Source organism: Pithys albifrons, chromosome 4 (assembly GCF_047495875.1).
Source record: "Pithys albifrons albifrons isolate INPA30051 chromosome 4, PitAlb_v1, whole genome shotgun sequence".
In the NCBI taxonomy this organism is placed as follows: Eukaryota; Metazoa; Chordata; class Aves; order Passeriformes; family Thamnophilidae; genus Pithys; species Pithys albifrons.
Genome location: NC_092461.1, coordinates 46118303 through 46139737, shown reverse-complemented (window position 1 = coordinate 46139737; position 21435 = coordinate 46118303). Strand labels below are relative to the sequence as shown.

The following is a 21435-nucleotide window of genomic DNA, read 5'->3' as shown; positions in this document are numbered from 1 at the left end:
GCTCCATTTCACAATCACTCGAAGCGAAGATCACTGAAACAATAGTGGCTGTAAAAGAGAAATGCAATACTGTAATGGAGTTGGTAACATCAATTGTAAAATATTGCTCTCTTGGCCTTGCAAAGACATACTTTTGAAGTAGGAATAAGGTGTCTCCTCTTGGGACTGAAACATATTATAGAAAATATCTAAGAATTAAAAAATTCCATGGTTTGTGTAAAATTTATATTAACCCCTCCAACTATTGATTCTTTGAGTCCATGTAATTTAAAAGCTTTTGAAAATGACCTCTGAGCAGCATGTGTTGCAGCACTGTCACAGGGCAAGCCAGGTGGCTGCAGGCACCCAAGGTGCAAGAGCATGGGAAGGGAAGTTACGGCAAAGCAAGCGAGGGGCTCTCATGTCCATCTCTGTGAACTCTTGGGGACTGTATTATCTGTTAAAGTTCTTTTCCTTAGTGTAATGTTTAATTAAGCCTCTGGAATATCTACTGCAAACACAAAATAATTCACAACCCAGGCATCACAGGGACATGGAAGGTGCCCAAGTCACCTCTGTAAGGGTCAGTGTGTTTATCACCCTCTTGAGAGTTGCAAATGCTCCCTGCACACTGGCCAATTACATTCTACGCTTGTGAATAACTCCTAACTTCCTTCCCAAAAGCTGCAGAGCAATGCATGGCAGTGTCAGGCTTCACTGGACCCCTTCTGCTCTGGGTTGCACGGGGAAATACTACATGTGTTTTGCTTGAAGGGGAAAACAGGAGGCTAGTGAGGTTTAAATGGCCAGAGGTGTTGAAAGCTTGGGTGGAGCCATACAAACCCCACTGGTTCATCTGTTGGGTAGTACTGCCCTCTGATCTATTCTCAGATCTTAGGTTTTGGACATGATTTGATGGCCACAGTGTGTGCACTGAGACTGCATGACTGTCAGCTGGTTTAAATGAGGCCTTTTGAACCTCTGGTAAATGCCAGAAAGACTGATACTCTTCTGCAGCAATGTGAAGTTACAGCTTTCTGGATGATTGCATTGCGTTAATTAGGTCACTTGAATCTATGAATGCAGCATGAGGTGGCAGAGCGGGTGGTGTGAGCATCTGCAGACTGACTGGAGATGTACTCTGGTTTTCTCTTGAACAGTACCGAATACAGTATCTCCCCCAGCTCAGCCTGTACCTGCCAGCTCAGCTGGGAAGGGCTATTTTTTTAATCTTTCCTACAGTAAAAGATTCACACGTTTGACATTTCTATCATGCTTTACTGAACTTGTGATTATAAAGGTAATTTACAATTAAGCAATTAAATAAACAATAAGTTAAAACACAATACATTTATACATAGTATTTCAAAGGGCTCAAAAGACTATCAGGTTCCAATACATTAAGACTTTAAAACAACATTAAGAGTCAGAGTGTATCCACGCCTATCCCTTATCATTGTAACAAGTGTGAGTACTCCCAACAGTGTACATATTTGGTTACAGTCCCTGTATACACACAAGACCAGTGAAATGCTCAAGCAATTGCACGACTGAGAAGAGCACTACACGAGACAGGCACAAAAGATATGCTGGAAGCTGCCTGGAGAATATGGGTTTTACCGTTAAACTGAATTGACACTTGGGACAACAAATGCAAAGTGCTAGCATGCTTTCTGGAGCAGGGTGTGATACCCTAAGGGGAGTGAGTCTCCATATCAGTTACTTAACACTGTAGTTTCACAGATGTTTGAGGTTAGTGCTGTCTAGAGAAATATCCCACCTTTCTCCGGCCATTTTTCCCTGTGCACATCTCCCATTACCCTTAAGCCAGTTCAAAGTGCTCAGTGAACTATCCATGGAAAGTGACTGAGCTTAATGCTAGCTCAGCAATCAAACATAAAAAAGCACTAGCTGTAGTTCCTCACTTCCCTGGTCATGTTCACTGGGCAGATGAGCTGGCACCAGTAAGACACCAGCACAGGGGAGGGATCTGGTGCCTGGGAGCAGGAGGACTATTCCTGTAAGCAGCAGTACTGTTAAAAACATAATCAGCTTTTTTATTTTGAAACAAGGAACATGTTTTTGAACTAATTTATAGTGCAAATCAAATAGTCAAAAGCAAAATTATGGACTCTGCCAGAATATACAGTAACTTTTTATGATCTATTTCATCCTTCTCTCTCTCTGCCTCAGCCTCAGCCATTTGGTGCCAGGGACAGAGTAGACTTTAGGGTTTGATATTGAAGGGTGTTCGGCGTAAAGAGTGCAGGGCCAGCAGGCAGCAACCACGGAGCAATGCTCCAATATTGTAAATAGGATCTGTTCCTCCTCTCTGAGTGCTCAAAGCCCACACAATGGTTGGTACAACAGGGGCTGCTACAGCTAGAAGATCTCCAAGGAGGCTGCTGCTCCAGTATCTCCTCTTTATTCCTGTATTGACATACTCAAAGGCTTCATCATCATGAGGTTCTGTAAAATCAAGTTCTTTCATGAAACGGTTTTCATTAACTCCGTGCTCCACCTTCGTGCATGGAGACTCCATAGGAGACAAAAGGATGGCAGAATTGGGATCACTTGGAGTTAAGTCCACTATGATACCAGAATCACTGAAACTTCCAAGAGACAATTCACCCAATTCCTTCAGTGAAGAAGGTGGGCTTAGAGGGCAGGTATCTTGAGCTCTGAAGATGTTCTGGATGAGCTGCTCCACATCTAGGCTATATGGCACCACATCAGTCTGGATGGCCTGCTCCACCATCATGTTGTTGCTTGTCTCTTCCTCCTGGCAATAAGTTAGTTTTCCATCCAGAATGATTTCAAGCATCTCTTTAGTTACAGCAGCACTAAAGAGAGCTGGATCACTCAACTCAGAGGTTGTGGTGGTCACACTCTCTCCAGCTAAGTCAGTCCCGTAAGCTCTGTCCTTAGTCAGAAGCAGCTCACTGTCTGCCACCTCCTCCAGAGCTTGGTCCTCTGTGATGAGGCTGTCTGGCACAGTGGCATACAATGCTAACTGTTTCCCCTCTGAGCTGCATGTGTATTCCAGGCACTGCTCATCCCTCACAGAGTGGTTCTGAGCCATCTCCATGCTCTGCAGCAAAGATTCCAGTTTCTTGTTTTGAATGTTTATGTCTATGAAGTATTTCTGAATTTTTTTGTCTTTCTCAGCCAAGCTGTTTTTCATGGTTTCAATAACCTGCTTGAGTTGCTTAATTTCACTTCTTGCTTCCTTTAAGGCAAGTTCTGCCTCCACACGATTGCACTCTTCCTCAATCCAGTCTTCCCTCATCCGTCCCAGCTGAGCTTTAAGCTCTTCTATTTCTGTTTCCCTGTAGCAAAATAAAAATGTTTTTACACTTCTGCTGACTGAGCAGTTAAAAGGCAACATGAGGCTCCATCACATGGGCACAGCTATGCTCCAGAGGTGCTCCAAAAAGGAAGCAAATTCCTCTAGGTGCCAATCATTTAAGAGACCCAAGACATGCTGGCTGATGGCTAATGGGAGTCACTGACCTTGCCACACAAGCACCAGCCTTGTGGGGCTGTGCTACATCTCAGACATTTTGAGGCTCAGGTCAGGTCTAAACCAGTGCTGTGCATAACATCTCACCTACTGCCTCACTGTAGAGGAAATGGGAAACAGGTGCTTGGACTCATCCATGGTGTCTGCCAGCAGCTTGTCATGTACTGCCATGGCCCATGCTGGCCTCAGGCAGCCAGGTGGCTCAGGGCTGCAGGCACTTGGCTTGCTTTTCCCAGCATGGAGCCAAAGGCTGCTGCTTGCAAGTGTGGAGCAAGTGAGGAGAGGGGGCCCCTATGTGAGTTCCAGCCCTTGCAGATACTGTGTTCCGGTGTCTCCAGGACTCTGTCTTGAGGCTCCATTCAAACAGCCCTTTGTACCCCCTTGGACTGTCTGTGCTGGAGAGCCAGCTCTCAGAGTGCAGTTTCAGTAAAGGAGACGACATCTGTTGCTGTGTAATGCACATTGTAATTTCTTTGTCAACATCCACACAAAAGGTTATTGTTAAAAATTCAGTATATAAGCGACAAAAACTCACGTGGGCACACTGGTTTGGGTGTGAGCTTTTCTTTCACTGGGGAGAAGGGTAACATCTGTAGTCATATTTCACTGAGAGAGGTAGAACAGGACACTAAGGTAATACATGCTGGCAGGAAGAAACTGTTCTATGTATAAAAGGTCTCAGTGCTAAATCAGGCTTGTAAAAAGTTATCCTTTCAAAATATTCTACTGTGAAAGTTCCAAAAATGGAAAAGAGACAGCTATATTTCTAACTAAACTGCTGGGTATGCATCCCCTTAGAATGCCAAAAAACTTGAAATACTTGAAAGCAACTTAATCAGACTGATCACATTTCAAATTTCTTAGTGGAAGTTTATGTGGTCAAGAAATGAGTAAAAATATTCAGGACTCCCACCTTGAAATGTTCCCAGATAAATCTTTCTGACTTTGATTTCTGAAGTGAAGTTTACCTTTCTTTAAGTTTGCTCTCAGATTCCTTCAGCTTGGTTTTCAAATGCCGTACTGCGACTTCTTTCTGCTGCAGAGGAGTCAAATACTGCTCTGGATTTTGTGGTTTAATGGTGTGATTGTCACCACAGGAATTGTATCTCCCTGATCGCCTGAAAAAAAATCCCAAACCATCACATAACATCACTCCTACAGTGCTGGCAGAAAGAAAAACATCCCATTGACTGATATATGCAAAGCTTGACTCATTTGGTGCTCCTCAGTGTACACACAAGTAATTCCTCTGGCAAATCAAAGTATTTGAATAAACAGCTGATTTGTAACTATAGTGCAAAATTTACTATTTATGTACTTGGCTTCAGAGTCATTACATCAAATAAGACTTTTATTTTTAAAACACCTAGCTATCCCCTCACCCAGAATGGATGGTGTGCCCAAGAGCAGGCAGCATGGCCACTGGCAAGGGCACCCAGCTACAGACACAGCCAGGTAAGGCAGCATAAGATGTTCAGTTCTGCACAGGAGTTGTGAAACTGAGCACGCTCAAACCCACATTCAATCTATTTAGCTTTAGGTGTGTATCTGACATGCTTGGCTGTTAAGAGTTCTGAGAGATGGAAACAGCAGCAGCATGGTGGCAATTTCTTCTCTAAAATATGTGTCATGCTCTGGCAGGTATGTGTGCTCTTTCCTGTGCAGGAAACTGCACTCCGTAGGGAGGGACCTAAAGGCTGGGCAGAGTGAATTTTCGCCTGAGTGTATCATGTTTCCTGTACTACCGCACCCGACTCTCTGTAAAGTGAAAGAACTCTTCAGCAAAAGAACCAGTAAATACTCATGAGAACTGATGGCATGAAAATGCCTGAAGTAGCCTGCCTTGGAGTGAAAACCAGCTGCAAAGGGCTTTGACTTAAAGTAAACTCAAATTTTACAGTGCTGAAACACAGTATGAAGCCCACTGTTGACTGTCAAGCCATCAATGGGAGGAGTCACACCTATGCTGAGGTACAAGGTGACCTGTGCAGCAACTCCTACAGCGGATCCCACACTACAGTTCAGAGAGAGTAAGTCAGTGCAATGAACACCGGGAGGCTGAAACCCAGACTTACCTCATCACTGGGCTGCTGTCGCTTCCTTTGTATGAGCCTGAGTTGCTGCTGCTGGCTGAAGAAGCCCTGTAACTCTGGTGAATGTTAGCAGGACTCAGATGGGTTTTGCACAGTGAAGGGTCCTTTCCATGGGAAGCAGGAGGGCTGGTTCCAGACTTGTATGATAAGGATCCATTATTCCGACCATAAGGGCCACGACTGGAAGAGAACCGAAATGGTAGAAGCATTATCCTCCCTCATCACACAACCTATTATGTGTCTTAATTTACACACAAAATTTTCTAAACACTAAATGAAAGAAGTAACTGTGAGTAGCCAGAAAGAAATAAAGTTCTGATGTCATCAGCCACTGCATGTTCTTTCACTGGCTGGAGGCCTCCCAGTATGGATTACGTAATCTCAGGAGACCTCAGCCATTTTCACATTTCCCTGTGGACAGCAGAGTTCCCAGTGACTCCATCAGATCTATGTTCCTTGAGTCTTTGTTAAGTAATCAGAGGCCTGTGGTCTGGACTAATGCCAGAAGAACCACACTTCAGCTTTCCCTGGCCAGGCCTGTGGAGGGGTGCCTGCACATGGAGAATTGCTGTAAGGCTGCTTTCATGCTCCTCAGCAAGCAGCCTGAGGGATCACAGCGTGCAGTGAAAACAGATTTTGTATGGCCAGTGTTCTTTTCTGCCTTTGGCATACTGGGGGCTTCATCTGTCATGGTCAGCTATTCATTTGGTTAGATACAGTTTGAACCCCACAGAGAACAGGCTGAAATAGTATTAGAATAGACAATGAAAAGCAGAGTCTTTTCTTTCTTTCTTCCAGTTTTCTCATACATATCTACCTTTCTTTTCCCACTCTTTATCAAATAATGTATTAACTGTGTGTGCTTGAAATCAATTGATATTCTCACTGACTGACAGCTGCCCAAGGGCCGGAGCACTCAGGACAGCTTCCCGGGATGTGTTCCTCTCCTGCTTACTTCGTTTGTCATCCTGCACTACTACTACACTGCTACCTTCATTATCCCATGGAAGTAGTTCTTCTAAATGGTAATGAAACTGCAAGTTAAAAAAAAATTAAAATAAAAAAAGAAATCAATCAAGAAAAAGGATAGAAAAGGTAAATCCAGCCAGCAAAAGAGAAGGCTTGAACATAAAAATTAAAATACCATAGAACTATGAAGCAACATCTCTTCTTTAAATTGTTTCACTTTGTTTCCTCCCTTCTCTGCAAATGGAACAGTTTATAAGGAACAGATGGTTGCGTGGCTGCTGTGAACTTTCATCACACTGCTGTGGTTTGGGTGATTTTATAATTATTTTACAATGAAGTGCAGGACTGTGGTTTGTGACAACACTGAAATGTTTCACAGTGAGTTAAGTCAAACAGTTGAAAAAGAACATATTGCAAAGTAGGTGTATCTTTCTACTTTATGAAGTGTATCATCAGCTCTGGTTCACAGCAGAACTTGCACAAACTGCTTAACACAGCAATGCATCTGAAGGAGCCTTATTCTGTCCAATGAAGTAGGTCAGTATACCCTAATTTAAAGTTATATTAAAATGCACAGTAGTATATAAAATGATAATCTTACTGAGAATGATAAAAAATCTTACTGAAATGATAAATAATCTTATTGAGAGTAAGGTGATTTTAGGGCTTCATATTATACTTAGCACCATTTTTTCCTACAGCCAGTAATTTTACTTGTTAGATGTAATCTAGAGAGAGCTTAAGTTATGTTTACTTTCCTAGCAGTTTCATGATACAGATAGGAAACCACTCATTAAGAATCATTCTGAGGTTCTCTGTATGCCAGGCCACATTGTGACCTTGCAGACGTCTGTGTAACTCAGGCATATGGGGATCCCACTGCTGGTCCCAGCCTGCCTGCCAGCTTTTCCACAAAGAGCAGGAAACCAGTCCTGTCAACTTGAACTGCTTCCTCTTACTCCACAAAATGTAACCAGCAGGGATTGCGTGGGCAGGACACAACGTGTGCTGCTCCATCCCAATGCCTCTATATTCGCAAGCTGTCTGAATTTTCAATTCACACATGACAGGGAGAAGTCTTACAGAAATATTTCATGAAAGGTTCATTTAGATACATGACACTGATATGATTTTTTTTTAAAAAATCTGCATATAGTTGTAGTTATATTAAGGTTGGGCAAGGGTATTTCAGAAAATAAAGCCAACAAAAAACCATCAAAGGCAATATTGTCTACTTCTTCCTTCAAAAAAGAAGATAATGATCTGGAAAGGTGTATGCTGAGCTGACAATTTATGACAGAGAGAAAACAAAGTGATAAAACCAAAAGGTTTAGGTTAACTGGTTACAAGTATTGCTGTTACCTAACATACACCCAGTTGCTCTCTCCTCCACTACAGCTAATGCCTTTGCTGCCTTACCTGATTGTATCTCCCATAGTTGTTATGAATAAACAAAAACAGTTAGCTGATCTGGCATACTGACAACTTTTGTGCACTAAATACAGCTTTGCTTTCTCATATCACAATTCTCATCAGTGTGCTCAACCTAGTGCAACCCAATTGTTTTAAAATGCAAGACCTTACACAGTAGTCTATCTTTGCACTAGCAATAATCAGGAAAAAATGCTTTGCTTACTTGCGAGAAAAAGAAGATCTTTTGCTTCCAGCAGCAGACATATGGACTTCAGGTGCTGAAATACTGCCTGTGCTGCTTGAAGAGCTAAAATCAGCTTCACTGCCTGGAAAGGAAAAAGGAAGAGTAAAAACATGATGGAAATTATAACTCTGATTGTTTTCAAAATAACAGTGAATCACAAGCATCCTTCCTTTGTCTGTTCTGGGTGAATTTCAGAAGTTGCATGGATTTTCAAACATCTCTGAGGACAAGCACTGGATTTGTTCCAGATTTTCGATATTTCTTCAGACCTGGCACTTCAACAAGAGCAGAAAAAAACATTGGACACAAAACTCTCACGCTGCAGAAGCCATTTTAGGACTCAGATAGGAATACTTGCTGTGACAACCTGTTTGCTTTCTTGCAGACATCAACAGATGAATGAGGCTGTCCATGTGGCTCCTTCAGGAGCTCAGTGATTAGGAATACACAATTGTAACTGTATATTTCTCATATTTTAAACCACACAGAAACACTGCTTGTTGCTTCTGTTTTGATTTCTGAGGTGACAGATATACATATACGTATAAATGTGCATAGGCTAATGGGGTATATGAATACATGAATACACACATGCAGGTTTCAGGGGGTGCAGAAGTGTACTGAGACACTTCTAATAGCCTTAAGATAATCCAAAATCACAGACAGCTTTCAAGTGCTGCTCAGAGAGTATGTTATTTGTCTGACTGCTGACTTTCTATGGATCACAGTTTTTATTTCCCAAGGTCTGGCATATACAAGGAAAAATACTCTCATTTTGAAAAGGTCAGTAGTAAATAGATGTACTAAGATGGACTAAGAAAGTCTTATCCCCTGGAAAAAATAAAAACACCCCAAAATTAGAAATTTTTCCCCAGTCTGTCACTCAAATGGCAAACGTCCTAAGCCATACCCAGATCTCACGCTGTAGAGCCACAATAATGAATGGTGACTTTAGCTGAGGGGATGGAAATAACTTTCCAACATCCTTTAAGCAGCTGCTAAGGAGGGGCATCTCTCACCTGGGAATTTCTGGGTGCTGTCCCATGCACAGACATGCCCAGACAGCAGCTGCAGACTTAACCCTTTTTCCTATTTTGTCCACACAAGGGAGATACAGCTGCAGCTACCATCATCCCCACCATGACAGACAGACCTTCTTGTCCTCAATCTTTCTCAAATTCTTTGCAAAGCTGATGGTGATGGGTGCATCTTGCACCCCAGAATACCTAAAACTGGGGAAAAGCCTTCACAGACTGGCTTCACAGCCTTAAAGAGGCTGAGACTGCTAGCAAGCATTCTTACCACCTGGCAACACTTAGCAACTGGCCCTAGGATCAGGCACGTTTGGATTTAACCCAATACTTTCCCTGTCTCGTCAGGTCTGAGACCAGCCCCCATTTCTCTGTGTCAGCCCAGCCCAGATCAGAACATTCCTCAACCCAATTTCAAAGTGCTCAGATGCAAAGCTTAGGTCTTCAAAAGGGGATCCCAGGGACTCAGCTCTAACATCTCTAACTAGCTCTGCATCCAGTACAACAGCCCCCCTAATGAGACCGAAGGCATCACAACTATAACCAGATCAGAGCTGTGTAAAAATTTGCAAGGGGAGGGAAAGCAGCAAAGCCACTTGGTTTTACAGAGTATTTATATCAAGTCTAGAGATGTAGATGTCAGTGACCCTTTCCTTGGGGAAGCAAAATGATTGTGGGACATGAAGTCCAAAGCTGCAACAGAGTTTTCCTGATAAACAAAACATTCCCATCTACAAAAAAGTACTAAAGTACACTCCAAATAATCTCTCAGTAACGCACCACACCCAAAACTGTATTTCCAAACAGGTAAACATGTCACATGGGTGTCATACCTCTGATGTTCAGGTCCCCAAAACATTCCTGCGCTTGCAAGACACCAGCAGCTTTCCTAAAGCAAGTCCTGGCTGCGGCACAGAGAGCAGGAGCCCTAGCCAAGGCTCATCTCTGGGTAAGTAGATCACATCATAATCAGATCTCGCTATCGAAAGCATCTCAAGGTAGCAAGGCTTAACAATTGCCTCTTCCTGACCTGCCTGGCTTGGAACACCAAGAGCAGCAGAACTTGGCACTGCTAAGAGCCAGCGGAACCTGAAAATGCAGCCATATCAACCGCAGAGCCTTCTGAAAGACTGAAGTGCATCTGAGACCAGGCATTGTGTCTGCAAAGCATTAACTAACCTTTCTGGCCCCAGTTCTAATAACAGCTACATACAAGCTTAACACTTAGCACAGGAGACTACTTATGTTTAAATTTAGGCATGTGGCTATTTATAGGATCTTTGAGAACATTTTATAAGTTAAAGGGGTCAGTGCTAGTAATGATTCCAAGTGTGTAAGTGATGTTCAAGTCAGTTTTACGTGTGGCAGTGCTCTACAGCAATGCTATTAGAAGACTTTAAAAAAAATTTTCTCCCATTTGCTAAACATCTCTAAGCAAAACAACATGGCATCTAGCCATAAAATATCAATTGCAACATACTCTCCTGGGTAAGCGTGACTTCTGTCTTACTGAAACAAAAAAGGTGAAACTTCTCTAGCAGCAATGTGGGCAGGAGCTGAACATGGCCTCTCTTCCTAACACCATTCTCCAGGCAGACAGCTCCCTAAGGACGCCTGTTGACTATTTTTGTCAGTGACAATGTGGTTGCAAAACATCCAGAACAGTCCACTAATTCAGCATTGACCATGAAAGAGACTGACATTTCTCAAAACCACATTCCTTTGTCCTAACTGGCTGTAACACTTGTTTAGCTCTGATCAGAGACTCTCCTGCTAAGGTCTTACTAACCCTTTCCTGCAAAAGACGCTACCCGTTGAGTCACCAGTTTCAGAGGTCTCTCCTTTGGAATTCATTCATGCATATTCTTCCGTGCTGCAGCCATCAGTGTCGGAGTGCTTAGAGCCTGCCGGCTGGCGAGCCAGCCCGGGATCTGATGCTGGGAAGCCTCTCGTTTCGGCCTCCCCCCCCCGCCCCCCACCTCCTTCGCCAGCGGACTCCGAGCAGCAGCACGCCCACGCCACAGGAGCAGAGCTGTGCACTGCTCTGTGCAATGGGAGGAACAACATAAGGATGGCCAACATACCGTCACATTTTCCAGGATTGCTACTTGCCGGGAATGGGTATCTGAGAAGCAGGAGTGGAAACCCTGCAGTGTCTAGTGCTGTTCCCGCACTTTGCTGCCCGATGGGCAGCGGCCACGAGCTGAGCGTGAGCGTCCTGCAGGCGGCATCACGCTTCGCGTCCTTCTGCCCTGACAGTATCGCGACAGTCACTGAGCTCAGGCTGACAGGGAGGCAGGAGAAGGGAGTGTGCCTGTGACATTGAGTACGGGCGGCATGGGCAGACACAGCCCTGGCAGCGGCAGGAAGGGTGATGATGGTCCTGCAGACACGTGTGCTTATCTGCGACCACACCTCTGAGAGCTAACGCTGTCCTGCCGCAGCATAGGAATCCACTGGGAAACCTACGAATGTCTCCAGGGCAAATTTCCCATCCTGAATGGGATGCAATTACAGATTTCGGGGCGGGATTGAGAAGAGGGAGAAAGAGCTGCCTGTGTAAGGGCCAGTACGCCTCCAGCTGGCACTATGGCGTGTTTATCCCACTGGTGCAGGGCAGCCAGCACGCCTACACTTTGGGTGTAGAAAAGCCCCACCTTTAACTCTACCCCCTCTGCAGTGACTCAGCCATAGTGCAAGCCCAACGACATAGTACAGTGACTGTATCACACACTGCATTCACAGCTTTTACAGGTACAACAGATTAGGTACATTGGGCTTACCAGGCCAGTATGCAAGCACAGAAATACCACATCACATATGTATGTATGTATCCTGAGACAGTATATACCCTTCATACACAAGGTCACACTATAACGTCTCAAGCACCCCTGGAGTATGGCATCCCAGTCTGCTATTTCTAGCCATTACAGATGCTTGGGTACTGTTGTATGGTCTTCTGGCCTCAAAATCTTTGAATTTTGCTTGTGCTTTAGCATTTAATCTTCTTCCTTTTGTAAGAATACAGCTCAGACTTTCTTGTGTGCCTTTCATTGCCCACTTGTCATCAAATAGTAAGATTAAAATAAGGTAAAAAGGAAAAAGTGCAAGCAGTATCTGTGACGGGAACACGGATGGCTCAACAGCAGAACTAGATTCCCAAAACTCAGAATGCACCTTGGCTTACTAAAATTTAGGGTTTTGTGTACATCTTTTCTTTTTGCAACTGCACCATTGCTTCACAGCTGCCAAAGTATATAAACCACGGAGCTTACCTATATTCTGACTCCATAAACATGAACTCTTTATAGATATATGAGTCTTGAAGGAGGTTTTGCATATAGTCAGTGAGAGCTGTAAATAAAACAATGCTGACAGAGACAGCTTGTCCTCAATATGTAAAGCACTTAAATTTGCTGAGCTTTCTTGCCTTCAAAAGCACCTTATTATACAGTAAAGAGATCGGAATACGCAAACATGTTCAATACTTTGGTGCAGTTACTAGAGAAATAAGTGGCATGATGTCTCTCTAGATAGCTTTATTTAGAGACCCCAGGGACAGAGTTTTGGCCTGACTGCGTAAAAAAATATCCAGCAAAGTCATTAGAAGGAGCTGGAAAAGTAGAGAGAATGCAGTTGTAATGCCCACTGCTGAAAAGACTTGTATTTTTAAGCAATTTAGTTTAATTTTTCTTCAGACATTTAACAAGTAGCTACATCTTTGGCTAGTATGTATGTACCTAAATGTCACCTGGATGCCCAATCCCGTCAGGTGTTTGAAGCTAAGCAGGGTCGTCAGCCCAAGTTAGTACTTGGATGGGAGACCTCCTGGGAATACTGGGGGCTGTAGGTTCTAGTCCTGAGGACTTCACTGTCACTGTCCAAGCTTGCTCGACTGTGGCAGATGAACCTTAGGAGTTAAAGGGTGGGGCCAGTTTTGCACACGCTGTGCCTCACCTAAAAAATTCACTGCACAGGCTCGAAGAACACACCCACGTGGGTAGAGCCCGTCCCAAATCTTTGTCTGCAAAGCCTTGCCATACATATATACATCTTTAGCTCCAATATTTAACAGCATAAGCAGTATATTTTCAGGAAACATTAATGTTGCTTTTATTTTTCTGTTTAATATGGGGTTGTTTCTGTAAGACTGATTTTGTACATCACAAACAATTAGGAAAGAAAACCACACTGCTCACATGTACTGACAGATGTAAGAAAAAGAAGCTGCAAAGAAATGAAGTCTTGCTTTAGCATGTCAGGCTTTTCTTCAGATAACACCTTTAAAAATGACCCATTTCTAAGGCAAAGTCTCCTAGTGGGAAATGCATGGAATTCAGTGTCAAGACCATAGATGACAGTGGGTTTTGGTTCCAGTCCCTGGCCTTTGACTTATTACTTATTTGACTTATTATTACTATATGTGAGACTCTTCTCTTGGACTTCATTTTTATTTCACACCAAACAGTAACGAGTCAAAAGCAGAGCAAGGACACAGCTCTCCTCCACGTGGACTGCTCTTATCTTTGGGTGACAGAAGATGCTCCCACACACTTGGCCTCTACATGCTCTCCACTATAATGAGGTCTTTCATCAGGGGAGGAAGCAAAGGATGCCCAGTAAGTCACATTGGAGGGCACTGAACTCCAATCTTTTCCTCAAGCTCCATACAAGAGTTTCATAAGGAATCCAAGGCACGCATGTAGGCACACTCAGGACTGCAAGGAGGCAACTAAGTCTGGGAGATGGGCACTCCTCTCTGCCATATCCAGTGGGCTGGTGGAGGTGTGTTTCTGCCTGGCAAGCCCTCTGCTGTGAATATTGTATTTTAGTACCTAACCATTGCCTCTGGTTTTACATGAGGTTAATTTATCAAGCTCAGATTTGTGAGTTGTACTCCAAGAATGGTGGCAAGAAGCTGGGTAAAGCAATGGCTTACATGGTCAAGCCTAAGGGTACCAACAGCCATCACTTCCCTATCCCACTGCACTGGCTGATGAAGCCATCTCTCCCCACTCTGGTGGACATCCACCCAACCTCTCCCCTGTGCTCCTTCACCAGACAGATCTGTGAATCACATTTCAGCTGACTGCATGGTCCAGTAACAGCTGGTAGCCTGGGCAGCTGGAAAAGAGGCAGTCAGAGGGGATGTAAGTCATAAGTTTCAGTGTAGCTCTCCATAAATTTTTCAAACCTTTTGAGTGAGGAGACTTCCAGCTCAAAAGCAGACATAAGACTTTAGCGAAGGACTGCAACACAGATCCTGCTTCCCTCTCTTTGGATCTAAATGTGATTTTACAAATTATTATTTATCTTGATTTTTGCTCACCCTTCTTACTTATTCTTCTTACTTTGGAAGGATTGTTATCAAATAATTAAAATTTATCTCATTAAGCAGTTTTTTTATCTCATCTAAGTTTTGGTAGTAATCTGAACCATACTAATGCAAATTAGAAGCACTGCAGATTCAACATGAATACAGAATGTGATTTAGTATGCTGTAAAACCAAAATCAATCAAGCTCTTCTCTCAAAATACAGTCACTACAAACTAATTACTGATATTGGCTGAGAGCCATCATGCATATTCTGCATATCACTATGGTCTAAGCTTGTGTTTTTCTTAATTGTTTTTAATTAATGGATTTGTACAGCAGCCACAAGCACATGTTGTAACAAAGACCACTACAAGTTGGAGTTTTTTGATACTTTATGTATCTTAAGGAGATTCTTCATATAGAAATAAGTCTGACCTAATTCTTTTTTGTGCTTCTATATGCAGTTTGAGTCATTCTAACACCACCTTAAAAATGGCTCTCATAAATTTACTCTTCTCAGCCTGAAGTGACCTTTGTCAGGGGGAACATATGCTCATGGAGCAGAAGGGAATGATCTGGGGAACTTATCTTCATGTTCAAATAAAAAGGCTCTTTGTTTTCAGAGATTGAAGGATGCTGTTTTCCTAGACCAACTTCAATACAAACATTGAGACTGGAGGTTCAAAAAGTATACTGAGAGTTGTATAACATAATGTTCAACTTGCATTTGACAATTTTATATAATATACATGTAAACCCACCTACAGACAAATATTTTTATAAGCATGTAGTGTCACCTCGGGATATTTATGTACCGGCAGTAGTATTTTGTCTGTTTGAAGGGAAATGAATGGATTGGTTGGTCAGAAGTATTTTTAGGAACTGGAAAATGTCATCTTTGGCAGGGATGACTTAGCAGTACACAGAAAGGCAGCAAACTCCATCACAGACTGGGAAAAGATCCCAGCTCTCCTGTCACATTGGTGGCAGAACCTTAGCAAAGGGCTTTCAGAGGCCCCTTCAATACATATCCCAAAGGTGGTTCCCATGCATAGGGAGGAGAGAAACTGTCTGGGACACAGCAATGAGCTGCACAGGCACATGTGCACAGTGTATATGCAAATGCATGAAATCACACACTAAACATGATTCAACTGAAGGCTTTTGCACAGTCACCCTTAATAAAAGACATATGGTTTTCATTATAATGTGCATAAAACATTTTAAATCAGTTTGACATGTTTTCAACAGGCAAGAGAAAAACACTGGAAGGATAAATATATCTGAGAGGTAACTGACTGAACAACCCTGTAGTCCCAGAATGAAAAGCAAAATTTGTCACAAGCTAATCAAATATTTACTGATTACAAAAAACTATTAAAGTTCAAGTATCATCTTGAAAAGAACAGTAAAACCCTACCCCGTATATTGATCGGTTGCCTAAATTATACTTTTTACAGTAACAAAACCAATGTAGGTCTAAAGCCAATGCGTTTCAAGATATGACTGCCATCATTTGCTGCTTTTTTCCTTCCACAGCACTCTTACTGTTAAGAAGCACGAATGATAGACAAGAAGCCTGTGCTTTTCCAGCTTATTAGTTCTGTGGGTTTGTGGTCAAGCAGTATTCCGCCAGCTCTAACAAACAGTCACAGCTTGCCCAGCTTTCAAAAATCAACAGCTTCCTACTATTCAAAGAATTTCAGAAGGGTAGAACACAGACCTGTAATGAAGTACCTCAGCAGGGAAGCGAGACAAGGCTTGTAATACTAATAAAATATAAAACAAATCCACCAGAATTTTCACTTCTTCTAAATATATTTTATGTAACGGTATGTATAAGATACACTATTATAAAGTATGTTTGCTATTTTCTTATGTCAAATTAAAGGCAATACATTTCAGGCTCTCTGGGGAAATGATGTCCACCTTGCAGTGGCTGGAGGCTGGATGCATGAAAGGAGGCCGGGACTCCAGCTGCCAGGGAGGTATTGTGGAAGTGGCACTCTCCCTAACTGCCTTCTCAATAGGGAAACACATCCCACCAGTCTCCATCAGCAAAGCTTCTCAGCTCTGTCAAACTCTTGTTTCTGGACATGCCTAGAAGCAGGTCAGCTTTAAAAGTGCTGAACAGCTTGGTGTTTCTTTCTAAAGACCAGGGTGAGTGTTTCACAGTACACCACATAAATCAGGTTCCACACAAAACAAGTAGGAAAGCTCTTTTATGCTGTCTTCTTTACTGGGGAAAGAAAGTATCCACCTGGGATTCTTAGAGCGAGGTTTAGTTTTGAACTGCAAGAAGACTGCACATCATCTTCCCATCACACCCCCAGGAACACTGCATCCAGCATAAAAAAGAACTTGGTAAGAAAATGTTTCCACCCTTTCAGCTTATCATGTCCTTCTCTTCTCCAGCTCCTCCATAAAACCACTCAGTTTGGAATGCATGTCTCCATTAACCCCTCCTACATGGGTGATATCCAAACAGGCCTGAATTTCCCACAGCTTCCACCTCTATTAGGAGACCACAGTCAACCATTGTGCACAGCACACCTGAGAAAACTAAGCTCTGCAATCTAAAGTTTGGGGCAAAGTTGGACAACCTCTGTCTAGTTGTTGTTCTGGCTCCTCGGTTTTATTTATGATTATTAATTGTGGTTTCTTCACTGAACCAGGGACTGGACATGCATTTCTCCTTTCTCCTAGGTTCTTCCCAAGCTCAGAATCATTAACTTCAAGCGAGAGCCATAACAGAATGAAGACATCTAAGCCACAGCTTCACCAGGATTTAGATTATCTAGGTATACAAAAGCAAGTAAAAATAATTGCTTAAACAGGCCAAGAGTTCAAAATGATGTCACGATCTGCAAAGACATGATAAGTTGTTTATGATTGACCTTCCACTTCTGAGCCCCAGTCACCACCCACTCACATGATGTCTTTATACCACAGTATAAAGTGATATAACAAGTAAGTGAGATTTGCATGATTAAAATATATTCCCTTAACTTCCCATGCCTATGTATAAATATATAAACACAACAAATATATAGACTAATTCACTCAATACTGCTCAAAAATATTTAAAGTAATGACTCTGAGGGAAAAAAAAATCTTTTTGGTAGTAATTTGGTCACCAAAAAACAAAGATCAGAGAATGCTATTTATGATTTGAAGTCAAACGTGCCCAGACAATGGAAAACCAGAATTTTCTACTTTCGGTTTGAAATGATGCTCTAATTATAAAACTAACAAATTTCTTTCTTCTTTTAAAAAGGGGATAAAACATCAAAAAACCTCCCCAAACAGTCAAAATATTTTAGATTGAATATGGTCTTTATTCAGTCTGAAATGAAGATTTTCTTTAATGTTTTGATTTGGCAGCAACCCCCAAATCAGTTATTTGCATACATCTGCTTTGAACACAGTAAGTTATCAGACAAAAAAAGCAATAAGGAATGTAAAGAAAAATAGAAAAGGAAACAACCTATCAATTCTTGAGTAAACATTGCTCAGAAAACAGTTTAAAGCCCAGAATTCTCATTTAAAAGGCATTAATAACATCAAGGAATTCTAGAAAAGGTCAGCAACAATGATAACAGGATTACAGGGCTGTTTGTGAAGGGAGATTAACGGAATGCAATTTGTGTATCTTAAGATAAAAATGTATACTGGCACCATGGTTTATCATGGGAGGAGGAATACAGCTGGACAACTAAAGAAAACTATGTAACAGCAACACAGGGTTCTGGCTGCTATGCATGTTATTTCATGAAAAAATAATTCAAATAAAAAAGTGATGGTGGGTGGGAGTTGTGCATAGTAAAATGTATCTGGAATAGGTTCAGAATACTTTAATAGGGGAATCAGGAAGCTATTTTAAACATTGGCATAAAAAATACAGATTGTAATTTAAAAGCAGAATACAAAAAAAATCTCCTAAGGGAAGATGGACAATGGCCTCTTTTGTATGCACAGTCTTTCTTTCAGTGGAGGTGAAGTAGGCTGAAACCCACTGAAAACAGCCAGAAGGAGCAGAAAATTCACTGCAGTAAATACACAAGTTGCAAAGTATGTTCTAGCTTGACCTTACATTTTAAAATAAATACTTAAGAGTGTGCAGTGTGTATAGCAGCAGTTTCTCTGTTCTAGTACTCCACTCTGGATTAGCCGAAGAGAAAAAAAAAACCAAAAAGAAACCTGCTTGATTATACAAAAAGATTTTTTTTTAATAATAAAAATAAAGATGACAGCTATTACCATCTTCCATATGTGCCTCAAGTCTGACCTCTAAACCCCAGGGTCCTTCTCAGGGCAGGCCTTCGGCTGTCTTTTCCCAATGCAGAAGCACGTCCCCACAAAGCCCCATGAGACCTTCATCTTTATCAAAAGGCATTTGGATCCAAAAGATGTATTGTCTGGCAGGGATCTCATCCTCTGCAGCATCCCAGGCACTCTCTGCAGAACTCCCATATTCACATCCCCTACTCACTCTGATTTGCAGTTAGAGCAGTGGCTCTCTCCTGGACCAAGTGCCAGGCTAAAGTTGAGGCTGCAGGCATCCTCAGGTGAGAATCTCCCTTTAACAGCAGCCGTCCCACTTTCTGTATGTCTGGAGCAGTATCAGTACGATTAATGGGCCAGGGAGGGAGAGACAAAGGAGTTACAGTGTGCCTGCTGGGAACTCAGCTTCCATTCCTCAGTAAAAGAGTAACTAGATTAAAATGGAACAGCCTCCCTGGGAGCAGACACTCTGCCCACAGCCCTGGACATCTCTGTGCTAAAGTCCATGCCCCAAAAGACACACAAACAGATGTAAATATAAGTTTCTTTTTCCTTTACTAAACTAAGCAACAGGGACCTTCTTTTCTTTTTTTGGTTGTTTTTTTTTTGTTTTGGTTGTTTTTTGTTTTTGTTTTTTTTCAGTTTGTAAGGAAGTAGTTAAGTATATAACTGCAGAAAATTTGTGCCCAAGACCCTGAATTGCAGGTGGCCTGTGCCACCAACCCACAGCTGGGCAGGTAACTGTGTAGGCTTTCACCTTTTACTTGCCAGTTCCTCCCTTGCAACCTGATGGCTTCTTTTTAGGATCCTCCATTTTTGCTGTGACATCTGGACACTTTTTGCAGCCAATGAGTCTTCTGAACAAAACTAGATATGTGTCTAGAGAGGCCACAGCCCAACCATTAATTGCCTACATCTCCACTAAGTAACATTTAAAATAATTTTTAGAAGGGGTGAATTATAAAACTTGTGATGCAGAATTAAAATATTATTTTTCTGTGCCACTTTAACAGGAACTTGTAGGTTTGGGCTAAATACTACAATATACTTTAAAGCTGAAGCATTACTTGTAGCTGCTGTTTTGCTTATTCCTGTTTGAAAGAAATATTTGGCTATTTGAACATGTTTTCCACATCTAGCAAATTTGTTTAAATTAAAAGTTTAAATTGAAAATACATATAAATCCAAACTAAAAAAATAGTACTATGCTAATAATTTTAACCTAACTTTCTAAGCATCTTTTTCTGAAAATATTTATTCTTGTTATATTCCAGTATTATCTTTCAGAAGTTACAGAGTGCTTGCTTCACTTCAGTGCCATTTTGTTATCTTATGTCCTAAAAACATGTCATTTCTGTGAATTCATAGTGCAAAAAGATATAAAAAAATCTCCCTGTGCAATGCTAGGCAGCTTGGGCAGCAGTCCTCGGAAAGAGGAGAAACAGAGTTTCTAAGGTTATCAGGGATGAACAGAAGATGAAAAGGCATCTAATTAGACTTTCTTGAAGATCCATGCATGATCTTCAAGCATGAACTCTCTCCCACAACTGAATGACTAAGAATGACTTTCCTTTCCAGAAAGAAAGAAAGAAAGAAAGAAAGAAAGAAAGAAAGAAAGAAAGAAAGAAAGAAAGAAAGAAAGAAAGAAAAAAAACAGGAAAAGAAAGAAAGAGAGAAAGAAAGAAAAAGAAAGAGAAAGAAAGAAAGAAAAGAAAGAAAGAGAAAGAAAGAAAGAAAAGAAAGAAAGAAAAGAAAGAGAACTAAAAGCCCCAGAGACTATGCATGCCTTCAATAAGGGCTAATGGCAGAGCTGTCAGAGACCTGATAAGAACATGGGAAATGGGTGTAGGATTCACTTAACTGAACATGGATGTCTTCAATATAGACACTTATGTCCAAGCCAACCTCAGCCCCATTTTTAGTCAACTGAGAGTTAGTCAACATAACCAGTGAATCCTAAAGTAAATGCTTAAATATTTGGTCAGAAAGACCACGCACCAGAGTCACTGGTTTCATTAGTTTAATTTCCTTTAAAACACAGTAGGATCTTAGTGCACTCATGCAAGCAATTGTCGCTACATTACAGATCGGGAATTGAGGTCAGATACATTACAGGACATCTCTGCTCTATTCAGCTTGGCTAAAGATCACGAATTCACATTTACCTCACCTCCAAAATAGCTCCTGTAACCCCTGAAAGGGAAATGGCAGATTCACCTGTTAAAGCTATTCCATGTCCTTTGAGCAATGGGACCAGTCACTTGGGACCAGAGAATGAGAGTCAGACTCCATCTGCAGCCCACAGCTCCTGAAGGTTGTCTAAGGAGCTATGTGGATTCAAATTTCATCTCTTTTGAATCACAAAAGCCAAGAAATTTATGCCAGAGGAACTCCAACAGGATCTACTGTCTGCACCCAGCCTGTTGGCCCAACTAGAAGGAAATATTCCAAACCACCATGAGGACTTAGAGATCCTGAAGTATGCTGGGGAGGCTGAGCTTTGCAAATGCCAGGCCCCCAGCAGCATCTCTCTCACCACCATCCCCCAGACCTCACAGCACTGACTGCTACAGCCACCAAAC

General features: G+C 42.0%; 1 protein-coding gene across 2 annotated transcripts in view; it reads right to left on the bottom strand.

Moving 5' to 3' along the window:
- Positions 1 to 1236: 1236 nt before the first annotated feature.
- SYBU (syntabulin) overlaps positions 1237 to 21435 on the bottom strand; it is a 42731-nt gene continuing 22532 nt past the window's right edge. The window contains exons 1-5 of one of the 2 annotated variants that reach the window (XM_071553971.1): positions 11337 to 11518; positions 8201 to 8303; positions 5578 to 5775; positions 4471 to 4620; positions 1237 to 3308 (exon numbers count right to left, since the gene is read on the bottom strand). In XM_071553971.1, coding sequence (XP_071410072.1) covers positions 2207 to 3308; positions 4471 to 4620; positions 5578 to 5775; positions 8201 to 8241 — 1491 coding nt within the window. In that variant the 5' untranslated portion in view covers positions 8242 to 8303; positions 11337 to 11518 and the 3' untranslated portion in view covers positions 1237 to 2206. Of the gene's footprint in view, positions 3309 to 4470; positions 4621 to 5577; positions 5776 to 8200; positions 8304 to 11336; positions 11519 to 21435 lie in introns of those variants that run through there. The other variant, XM_071553970.1, reaches the window with a different exon arrangement.